The 20,592-nt window shown below is 44.9% G+C and overlaps 1 protein-coding gene across 8 annotated transcripts in view; it reads right to left on the bottom strand.

Moving 5' to 3' along the window:
• MTR (5-methyltetrahydrofolate-homocysteine methyltransferase) overlaps positions 1–20,592 on the bottom strand; it is a 190,365-nt gene that overhangs the window by 34,286 nt on the left and 135,487 nt on the right. For 7 of the 8 annotated variants that reach the window (XM_057505753.1, XM_036919333.2, XM_036919332.2 and 4 more), the window contains 6 exons: positions 18,162–18,317; positions 16,362–16,558; positions 13,500–13,700; positions 12,562–12,754; positions 11,260–11,372; positions 3,587–10,810 (listed from right to left, as the gene is read on the bottom strand). In XM_057505753.1, the coding sequence (XP_057361736.1) occupies positions 10,724–10,810; positions 11,260–11,372; positions 12,562–12,754; positions 13,500–13,700; positions 16,362–16,558; positions 18,162–18,317 (947 nt within the window). In that variant the 3' untranslated portion in view covers positions 3,587–10,723. Of the gene's footprint in view, positions 1–3,586; positions 10,811–11,259; positions 11,373–12,561; positions 12,755–13,499; positions 13,701–16,361; positions 16,559–18,161; positions 18,318–20,592 lie in introns of those variants that run through there. The other variant, XR_008998859.1, reaches the window with a different exon arrangement.

Genomic DNA, 20,592 nt, shown 5'->3' with positions numbered 1-20,592 from the left:
CACACACACACGCACGCATGCACACACCCATCTTCCCTGATTCTGGCTCAGCAATAGAGATTGATGTTCAGGATGAGTTGTGTCCATAGGATACTATACCAGTGTTTTCAACAGTAGTACATAACATATTGGTTTCAACTCCAGTTAAAGCAAGAAGAAATGAAACCAAGCTTGCCTGATGAAGTATAAAACTGGAGGTGATAAGGGAGCAGAACCAAACAAAAGCTCATGGTCTCCTTACTCAGAAGCAGTGGTAAAATCTTGGGAAACAGGCCTGAAATATACATGGCAGTACAGTGTTCCTCAGACCTGAGGCCAGGAGATGTCTCCTCTGCTTTTAAATTCCAAATGGGGGATGAGTTCGACTTGAATGATACAAGGTCATGGAGGGGGTCGGCTTGCTCCAAACTCAGAGAATATTACTTTTCATGAGCCCAGGGAATCTGACTCATATAATCATTGTATACCCAGCCCCAGGACAGGACCTGGCCCAATAAATATTCCAGGAACGAACATATAGATGAACTGAACAAATATGAATATAAGCACAAATGCAAAAATGCCATGTGACAGTAGGTATTTCCCCTCTTGAGGACCTCAGTAGAAGCAAGAGTAGAGGTAATCTGCCCAGCCAGCATTTCCTCTCTAACATGAGCCCTGTATGAGCTCATGGGAAAAGAAGTTAAAAGGATAGATGTAAATGGTTTTCCACCTATTGCTGTAAATCTTAGCAGGGCCCAGTAAAAAGGTACCAACGAAACCTACAAATAAGTTTTTCAGATTTTTACCTGAAAGGAGTAATAGAAATGGCTTGTATTATTATTCATAATAGCCAAGTAGTCAGCAATGACACACCCATATGACTGAATACACACCCACATCCTTCTCCCCACAGAAGGCAGGCTTTTTCCCTCTAATGTGGGTAGGATATTTGGGTAAGGTCCTTTTTTAGGGCAGTAATGACTCCATTACTCTTTCCCACTTCTTCCCCAGCCCACGCCCAAATACATCCATGTTTGCTACTTATATTACCAAACCCCTTATAAAATGTATTCTTGCTTCCCACCATCCAGAAAACTTAACTTACCCGTTCCCCTCCAACCCTACACACTTTCCGAGTAAAAACTTAAAGGTGGCATCCAAAAGCAAGCCTCACTTTTCACTTAATAAAACCCAATAATTACTCTGCTGTCTTAAAGTCAAACACTCCTGCTGATCTGATACAAACCATACAAAATAAGCATTTTCCTTCCCCCTCAATGCCAACAGCACAAAGTGACTCAACCCTCCCACGCAACAGCCCCTTCAGTTCCCAGGGTGCCTGCTGACATCCTTGTCATGACACACTCCCCGTTTTATAACCACATTTCTTCCCTATCTTCTCATTTACCCTGATGAACCTTCTCCATGTCAGCACCCCTCTCTCTAGCTTAAACAATGTCAGGTTTGGCTCTTTTGCCACATGGTTATAGTAGCCAAAGATACTCTGTTATCTGGCAGATAAATGTAAGAAGGAAGAATTTTTCCTAATCTACATTCTGGTTCAAGGAAACGAATCACTTCTCTTACTTGGGTAGCCAACTTTCAAATAGAGTAATCCACAAGATAAAATGTACTTAACGATTGAAATTATACTGAATTCTAACAAGTCTTAGATGATTCAGAGGGCACTGTAGAAATATTGCAATACTTATGACTCATCATAATGTGTATCAGTGATCACTGGATGGTAGGTTTTGGAAATGCCAGTGATGGATGCATCAGATTTGCTTCTTCTCAGTTGTTTTGTTGCATTGAATAGGGGCAGCAAATCTCTGAATATACCTGGGGAAGCTCTAGGGAGCCCTCACTGGGTTTTGTTTTATTGAGATGTAACTGACACAAAAGATTCTCTAAAGTTGAAGGTGTACAATGTGCTGGCATAATGCATTTATATAACTTAATATGATGTAACCAAAAAAAGGCAAGGCTGCAAAACAATTAGTTGCATTTATTTGGGGTCTTAGCGATTGCAGGACATACCAATTTAGGTAGCAACCCAAACTGTGCTCTCAATTGCTGACAAAGTTCAGGGTTTTCAGAGATGGACAGCATTTACATAAGTTGTTTAGAACATTTTGTGATTGGAACCAGCATTGGAGTTTGTACATTATTTAGTTTCTAATTGCTTGCTGTGGCTGGTGTCAGGCAGGTGTCCAGAGAAGTCCACAAAAAATGGTGGTCTCAGGAATGTGGCTGGCATTCTTCAAGATGAGACTGATGAGTACTGACCCCATTTCCTCCCGGCTCCATTTTTGTTGTTCCCCTTAGCTGTGCTGACTTCACTTTGATTTCAGCTTGTCACATTTCACAGTGATTACTATGGTAGCATTAGCTGATACCTCTATCATGCCACATACCATTTCTTTTGTGTGTTGAGAATAGTTACGATTTATCTCTTAGCAACTCGAGTTTATAATACAGTATTGTTGGCTCTAATTACTATGTTGTGCATTACATCTGCAGGATTTATCTATCTACTAGTTGTAAGTTTGTTAAAAATCCTTAAGCATCTCCTCAAATCCCCATCAGCCAGTCCTTGCTAACCACCATCTACGAGTTCAATGTGTTTAGATTCTACATCTTAGTGTTATCATACAGCATTTGGCTTTGTATGACTTATCTTGCTTCCTAACTGGTTTCTGTGTGAAATCTAGTATGATTTCATCCACTCAACAAATATTTAAGTTCCTAAAATGTGCTTGGCAGAATTTCTAAATATTTGGTTCTGGTATTAACTATTACAAACGATCTCCTTCCTCAAGTACCTTATCAAAGAGAAAAGGTACCATCTATCCCTGTTCCTGACTTTCCGGTAAAGATTTGTTTTCGTCTATTTGCCCCACAGTGATCAACTGGAGCAGATGGGAGTAGAAGTTTCAAAGGTTTTCTCTTGACTCATCTAGTCTGTTGGCCTACACAACGTGCGAGGCATGAAAAAGTTTTTAAATTATTTTCACTTGTAGACCATTTTTCTAATAAGAGAACTGTACCCAAACACATCCCCATGTCAAGCTGAGATGGGCTCAAAAACTTACATATAGCTATGCCCTACCTCCTTCCTTCTGTCATGTAGCTCACTGATCTGGGGGCTTTTTTTGGGGAGGGAAAGAATATTTGATATTTGACCCCTAACTTTATTCAAAATGTAATTAATCTGAAGACATACTGGAGGGAACCTGGATTCTGCAGGCCAGGAACCAAGCTCACTCTTAGATTCCCTGTACTTCACCTTCCTAAACAATTAAAATAAATGTGTTAGTTCTTGCCCATGGCAATGTACAGAGCAAACAGGTGAAGGCTGGCTGGCAGGCTTTCTCTAAGAGGAGTCACTGAAATATGTCTTGGAGCTAAATAGCTACTTTTCAGAAGAGTTGCGTCATTGAAAGAACCACCAAGCACTTTTGACACCCTGACGTTTTTCACTGGAATTCTTCGAATTTTCTTGATGTGCTCATTTCAACCGAATCAAAATACAAACAAGATTTTATCAGCTCTGGTTAAATATTTTTAAATAAGGATATTTAGCACTATTCACCAAGACAACTGGATTTCACATATTTTTATTGAAAACATGCACAAAATAAATATTTGTCTCTAACAGGATATACAACGTCACATGATTAAAGATAGTTAAGAATTGAAATCTTTTTGACAATATGGAGTGAAATATGACCTTTCTCTATTCTGAGTTTCTCTCTGGGTAAGAGAATAAACAGGATTATAAAAGGTCAAAATTCCTTTCTCAGCTGCTGCAAGCTTCCTATCCTGTAGGTTGCTGTGTATATTTGCCTTATGGAAGGCAGAGACTGGGGTAACAACATTCATGAGTCTGTTTTGGTTTTATCTTCTTCCATTTTGTGGAAAATCTAATCTCAGAGTTCTCAGAAATCATTTATTCCAAGATCTTTTCCTAGGAAACACTGTGAGTCTTGCTTATGTTGTGAGTCTCCAAAAGGTTATAATAATACTTATAAAACAAGATATGAGGCAAAAAGGTATCTTTGAAAATAACATTTGAAAAGGGTAGAATGAAAATGGAATTAGATACTCCAAGTGTTGAGAAATGGGACCTAGTGTGAGAGTTAATTCCTTTAAATCCTAACTTTTCACTCAGATTGTTCAAAATGCCATCCATTTAAAGCTGGATTTGTTGCCAAACTTATCTTTTTTAAAAAGTATAATAAGATACGTTTGTTGTAAACACCTGAAACAGTGCAGAAAGAATGAGAAAGACTGAGACTGTGAGGCCTCAGTCCTGGTCCCCCAGTCCCATTCTCCAGAGGCGACCACTGAAGACTTCCTTGTGTGTCTTCCCAGACATTGTCACTGCACAGACTTCCTTAAAACCCACATGTGTGCAATTATCATATACTCTGTGTTCTATAACCTGAAGATAGCAAGTAAGCATGAAGAGAGATGGTTTTTTTGAGGGCTGCCAACGTGCTGTCCTCACGGTGCAGTAAAGAGAGCACCAGCAGGGACGCTTCTCCTAATATGAAATCTTAAAGACGGGTGTTGGGGCTTTTATGCCCATCTCCTGAGCAAGAGAAAATCACTGTGGCTTCCCCTCCACCCATCGAAAGCACTTTATGGGATGAACTACAAGAACCATACGGCAGACCCTGGGCAGGGCTGTAGGGACTCTGGGCCCAGGGAGAGGCATCCCTGGCTTCATGGCCCTTTGCTCTCCCTACAAACCAGGGTCTGCTGAGAGGATCTGCCCACCAACTCATAAATCAAACTACTGAGCACCTGCCAGGGACCAAGTGCTGAGACACAATACATGCAAAGACGAAAAAAGTCCCCAACCTGCCCTTCAGGATCACAGCCCAGTGGGGAAATAGAAGGCTCTGTGGCCATAACAGCAGTGTGAAATATGCACGATGCTTTTTGGGGGCAAGAGGAGAGATTGTTCCGCTTAGCTCTGAGGGCAGGGGACGGTTGGGACAATTTCCTGAAGCCCAGGGGTGGGGTTATTTCAGGGGAGGCCACAGTGTAAGCAGGCACCGTCTTAGTGCTTGCAAGGTAAGGTAGCAGGTAGGGCCTCTGGGGCATAGAGGCAGGGTCAGTTCGACCAGCTAGGCTGTTTCTAAGGAGCTGGATGTGCCTGGTAATGGGGCTGCTTGCTGAGAGGCAGGCCTGAAGCAGCACACAGGCAGAGGGCTCTCTCCTCCACTGCAGGCCGGAAGCCAAGTCAGCACACTGGGCTGCAGAGTCCAGGAGAGAAGCAGAGCCTAAACCAGGGCACGGGCAGGAGAGAAGGACTGGAACTATTTCATGGGTGATGCTCAGGGTGTGAGAACCAATTGCATGTGAAGTTTGAGAAGAAGGGAAGGGTTAACGACAACTCCCAGGTTTAAAATGTTGGTGACTGATGGTTGGAAGTCCAGTCTCTGGAAGGTAGGTTGAAAGATAATAATCTCTTCATTCTACCTTCCCCTCCAATGTTCCTCCAGTCTTCCTCACCTCCCTTTCACTCTTCCACCCATCTGCCCAGGGCCCTAACACCTCAAAACTGCTCCATGGGGATGACTGGGAGGAGGCCCCTGCCTGGCTGGAGGATCAGGCTGGAAGCCCTCCCTGCAGGCTACTCTCCTGGAGTCCTTTACCCCAGCTGCACCTGCACCACCCCTTCCCTGTTCCTACAACCCGGCCCCACCTCAGACTCCCCTCCCTTTGCATTCTTCCCAGGTGACCCTGCCCCAGCTGTGGCCCTACGTCCATCTCCATGTTGAAGTCCCCAAATTCTAATGCCAGACGGGCTTCCCAAATCCAGTCACATGCCCAACTGCCCATGTTCAGGCAGGTCAGATTGCCCAGACCTCACCCTTCTGCCCTCCTGTATCCTCTGTCTCACCAAATGGTGCAGTCACCACTCAGCCCCAAGCTGCTCGGGCCATGTGCGGGCTCTGCCTCACCGCTGGCTGGCCCGACACCAATGTGCCACTCTGGCCCTGCCTCTGAGCTGTGGCTCACTCCAGCCAAAACATCTCTCCTTTCTTTAAAACATACATTTGACCCATAAACCATTTTATACAAAGTCACTATCCTAGACTTCAGCTTACTATTCTATTTTGCCTTATTCTTTTTATATTTCATGTATATATTAAGTACCACATATTCAATACATACAACAACTCTACATGTTACACATTAGTTAGAAAGCATAATAAACACCCATAAACCTACCATCCAGCCCAAGGACTAGACTATCACTAACACCTGAGTTCACCTCTGTGTTACCTGCTCTGTTTCCCCTCAGGGGTAATACTATGCTAAATTTGGGTTTGCTGTTTTGTTACCTCTTTTTTTTTTTTTTAACAATACAGTTCTACTGTTTATGTATGCATAGACAATATGTTCTTTGGTTTCACTTGTTTTTGAGCTCAATAAAATAGTATCACACCATATATAGTCTCCTGGAACTTGCATTTTTTTCTTAATACTTTCAGAGATTCATTCTTTTTGTCAGGTTCAACTGTTTTCACTACTGAATAACATCCCTTAGTGTGAATATGCCTGATTTATTTGTCTATCTCCTGTAGACAAATGGACATTTCAGTTTTTCCAGTTATTAACTATTACGATGATGTTACTATGAATATTCTTGTCCATACCTCCTGGTGCACATGTAGAGTCTGTTGGGTACATGACTGTGAGCCTGAGTCGTAAGCTAGATCCCAAGGTATGCAGATGTTCAGCTTTTTGAGGTATAACTGTTTTCTAAAGCAGAGGTCTGTTTACACACCTGCACACCAGTCTCACAGACCTTCTTTAGCATCCAGTCCTGTCAGACTCTGCACTTTTTGCAAGTCTTATGGATGTAAAAGGGAATCTCAGTGTGGTCTTAATTCATATTTCCCTGATCTCCAATGCTGTGGAACACCTTTTTACTCACTTATAAGCCCTATGTATTTCCTCTTCTGTGAAATGTCTTTTCAAGTATTCTCTATTTGTCTACTGAGTTTTTGGGGTGTTTTTAAGTAGGAATTCGCTATATATTCAGTTTACTAATCCTTTGTTAGGTAACTGCATATGTCTCAAGTCATGACTTATCTTCTCTTTATATTATTTATTAGCTTAACATAAGTCCTCGCTTTAAAACAGTTGGTTTGATTGCCTTTTATGATTAGTGCTTTATGCCTCAAGAGATTCTTTCCTGCCCTGTTTCTTTTTTTTTTTTTTTTCATTTTAGTATTTGCTTTTTATTTTTAAGCCCTTATTGTATTTGTAATTTTTAGGTAAGGTGGAAAGCAGAAATCAAATTCCATTTTTTCCACATGGATCATCACACTGACTGACTACTTATGGAGTTATTCTCCTGTCCTCACTGATCTGCCAAGCCACCCCTGTTGTATCTTAAAGGGCAACATATGCATTGAGTATTTTCCAGGATCTTTATTTCATGCACTGCTCAGAATGCTTACCTCTGCACCACATGTAATCTCTACATACTATTTGGTAAGTCCTCTCAACCTCTTCATATTTGGAGGTGTTCTGCCATTCTTCGTTTTTTACTAATTCACATAAACTTAAAATCTGCTTGCCCTTTTTGACAAAACCTCTGTTGAAATTTCTGTGGGGAATGGCACTGAATCTATAGATCCACTTGGGGAGATTTGGTACCCTTACAACCTTTTATATTTTTATTTATAAACAAAGATAGTTCTTCATTTGTTCATACCTTGCTCCTTCATCTTTATCCTTCAAGTCCCAAATCAGGCCTTAACCCAAGCACTGCCTTCCCTAACTTCTCTACCACCACTACAACTAAAAAAGGACAAGTATAACTTTTATGTGCAAATTTTTTAGATAACTGCAAAAGTCCAGGGAAAAGATGGTATGAGATGAGTTTGTGGTTTGTGGCTGGCATGGTGGTACCCTTCTTCATTACTGAATATATTAAGCATTTAAAGACTAAGATGAGGCTGGTTTGGGACACACTGGGTGTGAGACGTCTTCAGGTCCTCCTGGAAGAGGCTGTTGGTTGTATGCTATACTCTTCAGGACAGAGGAGTGGGGAGGGAGATGATGATTGGACGAGACTGCACAGACTGAGAAAGGAACCAGGGACAGTCCCTTGAGGACACCAGAAGTCAATGGCAGAGGAAGAGACAACTATGAAAACGGCTAAGAAGTGACCAGAAACACAGAAGGTTGGCCAGAAGAGTGATGTCAAGGGGGAACTAGGGAAAGGAGAGTTTTGAAGAAGTGGTCAGTACTGTCCAAACCCACAGGGGAAAAAATCACTGGAAAGGCCACTGGATCTAACAATTCAGAGGTCATTAATGACATAAGAGATGGATAAAAAAAACCCTCTTCAATGAGTTAACGAGAGAGAGGGAGAAGGTGGTTGGCACACAGGAGACACTCAAATATCAGTTGAGGACAAGCCCGAGAGAAACAGTGGGCAGACTATTCTACGTTAGCTCAGTCATGAGCGGAGGAAGGACGATGGCAGAACATCTCTCAGGAGAAACAGGCTATATAAAGCCCGTAACAGCCACAAAGAAGCCTCTCAGGACAGGAAGCAAGGCAAGCAGCAGACTGGGGAAGATTCCCAACAAGTGCTTCTTCAGAGGGAAACATAAACATGGGTTCTTGAAAGGAAATGATAAGAGTGAGTTAATGTGAGAATCACAGGTGGTGATGATAAGACAGTCTCCGGATGGATAGGCATCAACATAGAAAAGTCCCACATTCAGAAGGGTTACCTACCTGCCTGCCTGTGAAGTCACCTGACATAAACCAAGGAAAGGGTTTTCCAGGTCTATTTTATATTCTTTAATGAACACACAGGCACTTGAACTGCACATACTGTTTTCATCTTTAGATAAAAAGGCATCCATCAGGGGATTAGCTCAACATTGCATGGAAGGAAGCTGTTCCATCACATCCATCTCAGCTATGAGATGGTAGTATTTGATGAGATCAGGAGACTCTTGGCAACTGTAATCCAGATAAAATACAGTAAAATGTTTGGGGGAGATTATTTTTTCTCACATCAGAATGGACCAATGCCTAGAATAACATACTACTATGGGACAGAAAATAAGTCCTCCAACTAAGTGTCAGGAAACAGGCCCATTCTCATCTGGCACAAATCAAACATACCTAAGGAGACCACAGAGTTCTCTTCACTTTAAGGGCAGGCGATGCCTGTGAAGGTATGTTCCTCTGCAGGACACACGCATGAACTGCAGATGTGCAGCATCACCAGTTCCCGAGGTATTTTCCCCTTCATCAACAATGGTCCTGAATGCACATTTGAGAGAACTGCTCTGGGGGGGAAGGCCAGCTTATGTCACCAGAGGGGAGGAGAAAATGAGGACAACTGATGCCAGGACAGAGAGAGCAGCTTCTCCTTCCCGGTCACAGTGGTAAATGGGGCTACAATACTGGAAAGGGCACCCGGTGTACTCAACCCAGTCAGTACCATGTGCATCCTCCCACTATCTTTTCACCTCCATTCATCTCGATTCCCTTCCTACCAGGTGCTGAGCTTGAGGCACCAGTTGCTGAGCTCGCCAGAGGCTACCACTCATGAAGCACTTACTATGTGCCAGGTCTCGTGTCACCTGCTTATGTGCATCATGTATTTCAATCCACACAAGCCCACAAGACAGGACCTAGTATCACTGTCCCTGTTTTACAGATGACAAGACAGTGTTGGAGAGCCTATGCAATTTGCCTGTGTCATACAGCAAGTAACTAGAAAAGCTGAAATACAAATCCATGTATGTCTGACTTCAAAGCCCACACACTCAGCCGTTTTCCTTGACATAACTGGAAACAAGTCAAAGCGCTACTCCTAAACCTCATGTGCCGTAAAGGAAGAATGGAGCGGAATCACGATGCTCTTCACCTGTTCAACTCTGCACGGAGCACCACAGCTTAGCCAAGCACCCGCTCGATCCTGGAAAATGACTAATATATGTTCACCACCCATAACAACCACTCTCTCTCCCCACCTCCTTTTCTTTCCCTCAGGGAAAGGGACTAGGAAATGATGAGAGAACAAGAATGCTTGAGGCACGGTACTGTACTTGGCCATACTGGGGCACACAGCTGAGTATTTCTGACAAACCCACAGTGAGAACATGCCTTTTGCCAAAGGGATTCTGCAACCATTTACTCGAGCCCTTGGAAAAAGAGGTCTTCCAGAGAGAATGCAGAGTCATACCTTCTTCCCTGACAGAATCTACAGTTGTAACCTTTTAGATTAAAATGCCCCATTTCTCACAGGGCCATTTTGCCACAGGGTCACATTTCTCTATACATTTCTGTTCAACTGGGTGTCAGGCTTTTTTCAAAGAGAGAGAGGGGAAAAAACAAATTAAATGGCTTCCTAGAGCCAAGGCAAAAAATGAAAAGAGCAAGCTGACTTACTTTGAAATGCAAAAGAACTCCATGTCTAGCTTGGCACATCCCCAAGGGACCAGGAACACCAGCTGAGTTTTCCTGCCTGTCCTTCACTCAGGGTCCCTGGGAAAGAGCCGCTTGCTTTCTGGAAACCACAGAAGACCCTGCTCCTCTACAAGGTTCCACCAAAGGCTCCAAAAACCTGAAACAGGGCCAATGTCAGCCTCATGCAGACACACTTGCTTCTTGCTATTATTTTTAAGGCACTCCAGGGTGTATTTCCTTGAGAATCATCAAGTATAGAAGAGGGAAAAAAAAGTTAGTCTGTGTCGTATCCCAAAATGGGCCCGAGCCATTTCTCAACCTCAGCCACAGTCATGTTCTTCCTCAAAGCATAATCCTGAATCTGCAAAAGATTAAAGGCAGCTTATTAAACCAAAGGATAAGACTCTTTGAACTGAAGTTTCCATAGGATTTGCTATGAAACATTAAGTACCTTCCATTTCTTGTCTTAATAGCAATCTACTGAGTTAAATGGAGATGGATATTTATCTATTTGCCAAGCTGCCTTATTCTTTGGGCAGAAAAACAACATACAGTAAATATCTAATGCTTAGAAGTTGGCTAGGGTGTGTGTGTCTGTGTGCACATGTGTTGAACTGGTGTGTAAACATGAAGACTAGACACGGGGTAATGGGTTGAAATCAGATGAAGGCATTAATTGAGGTAGATTTTTTTTACCCTTTCCATCTTACTGTGTTCTTATTCACATGTAAAATAAAATAGGTCCTACAGTTCCACTTGAAACAAGACAGGCATCTAGGGAGGCCATATATAATGAAACAGCTAACTTACCTGATCCTTGGAAATTTTCCCAACAGCAAAGTATTTGGATTTCAAATTGGAGAAGTAAAGGCCGGAGACGGCTGAAGCAGGTGCCATTGCTAATGATTCCGTTAGCCTAATGCCTGAAGAGGAAAACACCGATCACTTAGTGCCATGCGGTTGGGCAGCCAACAGGCCCCATCAACTCTTGGGGAACAAGAGAAGGAAAGAGAGCTCATGCCTTCTAGGTGGACACAGTACACAGCATGAAAGGCGCAGGTGGATTAAACTTCCAAGTTCCCGCCAAGGGGATGAACGAATTCAGAACATGCAGCTCCTCTCGCCCAGGGGTACAGGCCTGGGGAAGACTCTCCCCTTACCCGAACACTCCAAGCTCAGTCACAGAGGTCCCCATTTGCTCCTAAGCCTGGGCCTTCTCAGATAAGGAGCTCAAATCCTGGAGATGGGAGCACCTGCAGAGCCTCCAGGGGCTCCTAGGGGGACAATACCAGAGACAGCCAGCAGAGTACGTGCCCACAAGAGTGCTTCAGAGGAAAGGCCCTTTTCCTTTGGAGTTTGGAACTCAAAGGGGACATCAAGGCTAGTTTATCTAGTAACATTTAGTCTAAGCCATTCACTATATGGACAAGGAATAGCAGCACAAAGGTAAGAGCTTTTCCAAAGATTACACAGCTCATGGCAGACAGGGTGCTCAAATACACATTTTACAACTCCTAGAATTTATGCTATTCCTGCAAATTCAGGTCCAAACAGCCTCACAGTTCCTCACTTTAATCCAGATCCCTTTCTCTTCTTCAGCATTGATGGCATGCTTTTGATTAATTCCACAGGAAACTGTTAGCTGTGTTAATAACAAGGAGCAGAAGGGAAGGTGGGAATTCTGCAAGACTAGTCTCCAGATATGATGTCCATGGCAATGGAGAGAAAGGGTTGTAAAATATGTCACTAAGGTTACAGGGGCCACTAAGGAAGAGATTAAAAACAGTTATACCCCTGCAGAAGGAAGTGGGGCAAGGGATATACAGGGTAAGGTGATAAGCTAAATTCCATCTGTTATATGTTATGACAAAATAATGAAAACAGACAAACCCCAAAATGGTGATGGAACATTGCTATTCAATATGTAGGTAAGATGCTGGGATAAATGGCTACAAGTACAAAAGAATGGGATCAAGGATGATTTCAGGATCAGGGATGCTTTCATGGTAGGCCTGTCCATATTTAAAATTCTGGCCACAGGTGCCATTACTCTGATAAAAGCCTGTCTATCTGTGAGGAGGGAAGGTTTGGTACGCCCCGCCTGGCATGTACCTGTGCCCCGCTCGATGTCTGCGAGCCTCCACATGGTGAGCTTCTCAGTGTGGTCAGGCTGGCTGGGGTAGCCGGGCGCTGGGCGGATGCCCCCATAGCGCAGCCTTCGCAGGTCTGCCATGTCCAGCTGCTCACTGCTGCAGTAAGCCCACAGCTCTCTGCGGACCCTCTCATGGAGCTCCTCTGCAAAGGCCTGGGGGGCCGAAACAAGGTGCTCAGCCAGAGGCAGAAGCCCTTGCATTCAGCGCCCTCCACTCTGGTGATAGCCACCCAGGTTGCCACCCTCACCTGGGCCAGCACCGGGGAAGGACTGGCAAGAGGGATAGGCTGGCTTCTCAACTCATTTATAGTTTCATTAGCTGCTCTGCAGCTCAGTTTTGGCCTCAACCTAGGCTCTGAAGTGTCAGAGTGAAAGATCTGAGGACTCTAGAACTTTTAACCTAAACACTGCCCTAACGGTCGACTGGCAGCTGCTAGCAGAAGAAAGAGAAGCCGGGACCCTCACAACTGCTGGTTTCTTGTTGGGAGCCTGAGGAAAGGGAAAGGCCCCATGGCTGAGGTCACCCCACTCCATGCACAGGAAGGTGAGGAGTCCACGGAGGATACCACATTTGAACGAGGAGCCCTGAAACACGAATTTTGGGGGCTCCTCAGGAAAATGTCTCATCATGACAACAGGAGGGAGACATCAGAACAACAGAAAAGAGGTCAAGGTGTCAAGTGTGACTATAAACTATGGCATTATGGAAGGTTTTTGTTTGCCCAAAAGATGATGTGTGAGAAGAATTTAAGAACAGTTGATTTAACACTACATATGATGTCAAAGCCAGCCTCATCTGACTTGGGAAGAGCAGCCAGGGCAGATTTCAAGGGCTGCTTGGCATTCGGCGCCCATCATGCCCCCGCGCCCGCTGGTGCCCCAGTGGCTGCCGCTCTACCTCCGCCAGCCGGTCCCCCAGCGCCTTGACCATGATGCTGCTGTAGTCGTCACACTCCTCCGCATAGGCTCTGCTCAGCTCCTCCACCCCAAAGCAGGCGACAGCAAACAGGCCCAGGTAGTCACGGACGCCCGAATGCAGAGGGGCAATGAAGTCCGACAGGCAGTGGTGGGGATCTGTGCAGGCAGAGTCCTTCTCGGCCTGGAAATCCAAGGAGTGGGCAGAGACACCATGAGCAAGGGCATGGAGCCGGCACACAGCAGACAGCCACCTCGTCTCGTTGCGTGACATGAGCCTCTGACAGGGACATCTGTCCGTTTTGTTCTCTGTTATATGCCCAGCACTTCAGAGTGCCTCATACATAGTGGGTATTCAATAAATATTTACAGAATAAACCAATGAAACAACACATGACATGATGTGACACTCAGAGTCAAGAAACCAGTAACTTCCTTTTTCTCATTAGTATTTTGGCCAAACAGATTCCAAGTACCTCAGGCACTGTGCTGGAAACTGGACCCTAAACATTCACACAGAAACATCCTTCCCCAAAAGCATTTTTAAGATCAACATGAAATCCTCAAGAATGCTTGAAAGGAGTCCACTGGATATATATAAGCCTCAACTTTCCATCAACAGAAGCAGCTCAACCAACAGCCAGGGTGGTCTACATAGGCGCTGCGTGCTGCCCACATGCATGGTGGCTCAGGGGTAGGCAGGGACACCCAGGCTGGCCAGAAACCAAGTGCAGAAGTCAGCATGACCTCCTGCTGGGAGGCCACGTGTCTGTCCTTGCTCACTTCTCGCTCTCGGATGCTCACTGTCTCTTCCCTATTACAAATAAGGTCTGATACATAGCTCACAATCAATATATACTTGCTGAGAGGGTAAATAGCTCAGAACTATTCTTTGAGTGCTTACTGTATGTCAGGCACTATTCTTGGTGCTTTATATGAATTAAGTGATTTTAATCCTCTCAAGTACCTTGTGGAATAGCTGATACCATCAGTTGCATCTTATGGACAAGAAGTCTGAGACAGAGAGATAGCTTGATCAGCAAGCTCCAGGGAAGACACTGGCAGGCCCAGGGCTTGAGACCACAAGCAGCACTCTTGGCTACTATATGGCACTGCTCAGGAATGACCAATGAACCAGTGAGCAGCCAACCAAATGCTTCAGAGCTCTCTGCTTGCTGGTTCTGAAACAGCACAGACTAAACAACACTGGGCATAAAATGGTTAAATGGCTGCAGAAAAGAAAGGGTGTGATAATGGCACATAGAATGCCACAGAGCTCGGAGACAGCTATGCAGGAAGGCGCTGCTCTCCAGCTGTACTCTGCTCACCAACTATTCTTTGCTAACAAAAGCCAGAGGGAGATACGAAGCTTCCTGGCACCACCAGGAGACTGGTGGCATAGCCCCAGAGTGCTAGGGAGACACCGATTACAGCCATTCAGAACAGAAGACTCCCAGAGCAGTAAGTGCTGTAGCCAGAATTTTCCAGACTACTGGAAGAAAACATCTCTTCAGAGATCTGAGTAGGTAATATATATATATTATATACACTATATATATAATATATATATATATTATATACATATTATATACACTATATATAATATATATATATATATATATATATATATATATTATAGTGAGTTCTCACTATATATATATATAGTGAGTTCCTGACGTTAAATGCCCTAATACAGTCTGTTCACATACTGTTGAGGCACAGATGGTGTTGGACACAAGAAGAGCTTAGAAGACACAGGACTTCAGGGATGAGAAAGTGGACCCAGGCAGAGGCTTCTGACCTTGGTTACAAAAAGTTACTGCCTCCTTGTGGAGGAGGGGCTGAGACTTAACCTTAGCAGCCCACTGCCTTGCATGGGGTGCTGTCAGTCTGAGTCTGAGGGCATATAGTGCTGATACAACTGCCCTTGGCTACCTTATTAAGGCACTGTTGGCTGTCCCCAATTTAAGAATCTCTTCAGATGTTGTTAAAGTTCAAGTATCTGTCATTATGAATTATATCATGGTTATCATTTTAAAAAAAAGCTGACTTTTGAATGACTGAAAGTGGCAGTAAAACTTCACAGAAATAATTAACTGCAACCCCTTATTACTGACTCTGGTGAATGCTGGTTCCAGTTCTTCATTAGGACAACTCTATTTTCTAGCAGCTAGAGGAACATGCCCATGACATCTGCACTGAAGGTGGGGACATATGGGAGAGGGCCGTGTTGAGAGAAGCCTGCTGTTCACACTGAGGGAAATTGGTGTATTGACAGATCAATCGTCATGGGTTGCAGACAGGCTGGACCCCCACGAGCTATGGAACAAGCAAGGTTCATTGGCCTCCGTCTTCTCTGTAAACCGTCTGACCACAAGGCTGTGTGGAAATTCATCAAGGTGGTCCAGCAAGTGCCCCCCTACTAAGCATCTGGCACTAGTAAACATACAGTATTTGCTCCCGCCTATCTTCCCCTTGAGAAAGGGAGCCACCAGCCTATTTCAGTGATACGCACAACGCACACCAATGTTCGATAACAAGTAGGTGTCTACCTGTATGCGCCCACCCAGCAGCACCCACCTTTCTCATCCAAAGGCCAGCACAGTATTAAACATTCTCCTGCTGGTGCCTATAAGGCCCAGCTGGCTCTCAGCCCACGCTGGCACTTTCTCTCCAACGTCCTCACAAACACTGTGGGCTCCAGCCTGCGACTGGCCATTTGGGCTGAGGTGGGGTAAAGCTATCATTTACACGAAGCTCGGGCTTGCTCAACTCCTACTGACATTTTGCAGGGCTTAAACCAAAAACAGAAGTAGAGTGCCCACAAGCAGCCTGCCTCCAGTACCTGTTGCCTTAGTCCGTAGAAGGTGGCTATGGGCTTGGTGACCTGGGGCGCAGCACCATCCGCGTACACGTGCACATCGTCCTGGACACTCTGCGCCGGCCAGAATCCAACCACGCCCCGGGCTTGGAGTTTCTTCTGACTAATCAGTGCTTTCAGCATATTTTGGGCATCATCATAAACTCGTTTGGCCTCTTCACCTAATTAGGAAAATAAATATAATAAATTACATAAAGATGCCATTGGCCATCCAGCAAAGAATGCTCCTTTCAAAATGACTGCTCTGGTCTCTCTTCACTGCTTTTCCCTCAAATGCTTTATCAGTGTCTGTCAGCAGCACAACTTCAGGGGAGCAACTAGAGGCCTAGTGGCTCCTGCTAAGTGTAGCTCCATCATCCGCTTTGCCAGTTCAGTCATTTAAATGTTTCCATTTAACAAAAGGCAGAGCCAGATCTGTGGCTCCCAAAGCAATGTGTCCGAGTGAAACAAAGCAGGCCAAGTCCCCCTATCCAACTTTCCTCATGCACACAACTCCCCTGACCTCATGGTGACCTCTGGGGACATGGGGCCAGCTGAGCAGCAAAGTGTGGCTCCAACCTCTCCAGGTGGCTTCAGCACTGCACATGAATGGACTGGCCCAGGGTGCCCAGGAACACCCTCCACACTTGGTTTCTCCATGTATGTCAGGCTCCTTTCAGTCGTAAGCCCATACTTCTACCAGTCCAGCCCTCCACCTCACTCTGGTCTGGCTAGTAGTCAAACTTCTGGGGACACAGAAGATGAGCTGGAGCTCAGACAGGGGGGTGTCAGGAGGCTTCCTCAGGGAAGTGGTGTTTGCACTGCATTTTGAAGATTAACTGGGAGTTACTGAGCCTGGAACTGGCAATGTGGGATGGCATGGAAGAAAGGACATTCCAGGTAGAGGACACAAAGTATGAGAAGGCACAGAGGTGCATGCCAATTTGCGAAACTGCAGGAGCCCATTGCAACCAGAGGGCTGGGGGGCTGGAGTATTGGGGGCGATAAGCTACCAGTCGGTGGATGGATACACTGCGAGGCCCAAAGCCTGCCCCAAGACACACAGGGTCAAAGGCATTCAAAGGAGCTCAGACTTCTCTAGTTTATCGACCCTTCACCCCCACCTATGCTCCAAGCACAATGGACTCCTGCAGTTTCCCAAATTGGCATGCACTTCTGTGCCCTCTCATACTCTGTGTCCTCCACCTGGAATGTCCTTTTCTTCCATGCCATCCCACATCTCCAGTTCCAGGCTCAGTAACTCTCCGTTAATCTCCAAAAAGCAGTGCAAACACCGCTTTCCTCAAGAAGCCTCTGTGATTCCCCAGTCTGAGCTTCAACCCCTCTTCATGTCCCCAGAAGTCTGGGCACAGCCCTACAGCAGGAACCTGACATGCTGCATGGGAACTGGCTGTCACGGAAGGCTGCAGGAGGGCAGGAATTATATTGTTGTCTTTCATTTATCCCCAGTGCCCAGTACAGAGCCTGGCATGTGACTGATGTCGATAACATTTACTAAAAGAATGGATAAATGAAACGCTAAATTTCATTGATGGATAAATAAGGATCAACCTAACAGTTTAAAATCATCAAAGAACTGAATAGGTAAGCACTACATTATATCATATCATCATGTATCATATAATATTACATATCATGTCACTGCAGTAAACTACATCCTGCATAATCCAAATCCCCCGCCCACCACCTATTCTTGTCCTTGAAGCCCTGATACTATGTATGTTCCAAATACCAGAGCAGGAAGGAAGGACTTACTGAACTAACCTACGGTTTTATCATTAAATATCTTGGGAAAGCCTCGATTAGGATACTTCCCCCGGAGCTGCCAGACATCAAAGAAAGGCTTCCAGTCAATGTAGTCCACCAGCTTCTGTAGGTCATAGTCTTCAAAGATCCGAGTTCCAAGAAAGGTGGGCTTCACTATAGGAAACAGAATGGACGTCAATGCCACTGCTGTGGCCTAGGGGCATTCCTGGCCAACTCTCTGCTGATCCATTGGCTCCCATGCTTTGCCTCCCTCCTGTCACCCGTAGGAGTTGTTTTACAAAGAGGGGAACTTTAAATTATCATGGAGGAGTAATTCTTCAGTGAACCTTGAATAAAGCTATTCTTCCCATGCAGCTGACTGACTACACCACCCTTAACTCCCCACTCAACCCTTCCACTTCCACGCCCACCCAAGAAAAAAGACAGACTTGGACTAATCTTCATTTGTACAAATGAAGACCATACTAAAATAAAGAGCACTGTAGAAAGACACATATAGTAAGCTGCTGACATAGTTTAAAAACGTGTATCAATAACCTATATTGTCTACTGATACATAGGCACATAGTCAAAGTGGAAGGAAACGCATGGGAAGGAGGTGTCAAATGCAGGATCATGCAGGGGAGGGGCAGAGGGGCATGTGGGCAACCTCACTAATAATAATACATGTGTATTATTGTTTCTTTTTTTAGAAATGGGCAGTAGGGTATTTCTTAAGTGGCTAGTAGGGATATATAGATATTCAATATACTGTTATTATTTATAGTGAGTGAGTCTAAAATACATCTTAAGTTAAATATCAGTAAAAGCTTCAGAGACAGGTGGTGCTGCTGGGCTTTGGGGGACACCAAGGGCAGCAGCACGGGGCCCCTCGCTGGGCCACATGGGCTCAGGCCAGAGGCCCACATGGCGGCCAGGCTGCCAGCTTCCCGGCCTCAGCCTCACTTCCTACTCTGTAAACAGGGATCTGAGAACTTCCACTCTCCTGGCAACATCAGGGACTGTAAGGTAACAGGGCAGTCTCCAGGGAATTTCTCTCATTATATAAGACAAGTGAGAGGTGAAAGTTTAGAAGAGAAAAGTATGAGCAGCATCTCAGTGTGGCCTGGAAATCACCTTCTCAGACATGTTCACAGTGACTCCCATTTCTTCCTGGTCATCTTCTTACTCTACAGGACAATCCCTTCTTTGAATTATTCCACTACTATCATTTGTGTGGTAATAAAGAAGAACTACAGATCAGAGCTTCCTCCTGCTCTGGAGGAGGAAGGCAGGGACAGGTGCTGGGCTGCAGAGTCAAGTTATTGAAGGACATTATTCTAGAATAAGCTTGTTTTCCAAAGGCTAAGATTTGCTTGAAGTTTCACCAACAAGGACCTTAAGAGGACCCTTCTTTCTCACTTCATGGACTTCCTGCAGCCACCTGAAGACAGATTGTCCTCAAAAACAGTTCTGAGGCTGTACCTTTGCCTCAACACCCACAGCGCAGCCGGGGGAGCCTCACGGAAACCCTGCATCGGGGGGTTAAAAAGCATCTTGACCATCGCATGAGGCTGGGCTTTCAGACGCCTATTTCCACTGAAATGAGTTTTGGGTGCTGGGCTTGGTTAAAAGGGACTTATCCCTGGGATAAACTTTTAGCTTCATAGTGGGAAGTAAAGAGAAAGTAATAGTTTGGACTATATAGTGGTTTATATTTTCTCAAGGCTTATACATATTTTATCTTCACAACATTTCCATAAAATAGCTCCTTTTTTACACATTGTAAACTGTCAAGCATGAAAGTTCGATGCTCAAGGCCACTCAGCAATTTAGAGTCAGAAGCCAAACTGGGATTGGAACTCAAGCCTCCCAACTCCCAATATGGCATTTTTCTCCACCAAACTGCACTGAACTCAGCATGGCTGACATTCAAACCAAGCTCACCTATGTTTCCACTTTAATCCTCTCAACTCTGCTAAGCATGTATAGGATGCAGATGACATGAGCAAGGAAAGCTGATCTGAGAAATACCTTGGCAATATGGGGTCAGTTAACACAACCCCTGTTCACCCTGTTCACGTCTTGGTTTTGCGTTTGTATCTCATGCATCCCTGAGCCAGTCAAAACATCTTACACATGTCATTCCCTAGTGGACACCTATGTAAGGCAAGAAGGGTGGCTAGATATAAGAAAGGGAAGAAACCAAATAAAGGAAAAAGAGGCATCCATCTAGAGAGAGAGTAAACAAGAAACAGGAGATCCTGCTTTGCTGAGGTGTTTCACAGGTCTGCTCAACGTGAAGGCAACTGCAATTTCAGACACTCCACATCTGCACATGAGCCTGCCTGGGCCCCAGGCGGACCCAGCGACAGCACCATCCAGGCAGAGCTCTGGAACAGGCTTCAAGCTGAAGGCCCACTCGAGCACAGCACAGAGGAAAGAGGGT

This window comes from Manis pentadactyla, chromosome 8, assembly GCF_030020395.1.
Source record: "Manis pentadactyla isolate mManPen7 chromosome 8, mManPen7.hap1, whole genome shotgun sequence".
NCBI classification, from domain to species: Eukaryota; Metazoa; Chordata; class Mammalia; order Pholidota; family Manidae; genus Manis; species Manis pentadactyla.
Note: the sequence above shows the minus strand (reverse complement) of the source record. Positions and strands in the feature narration are given on the sequence as shown.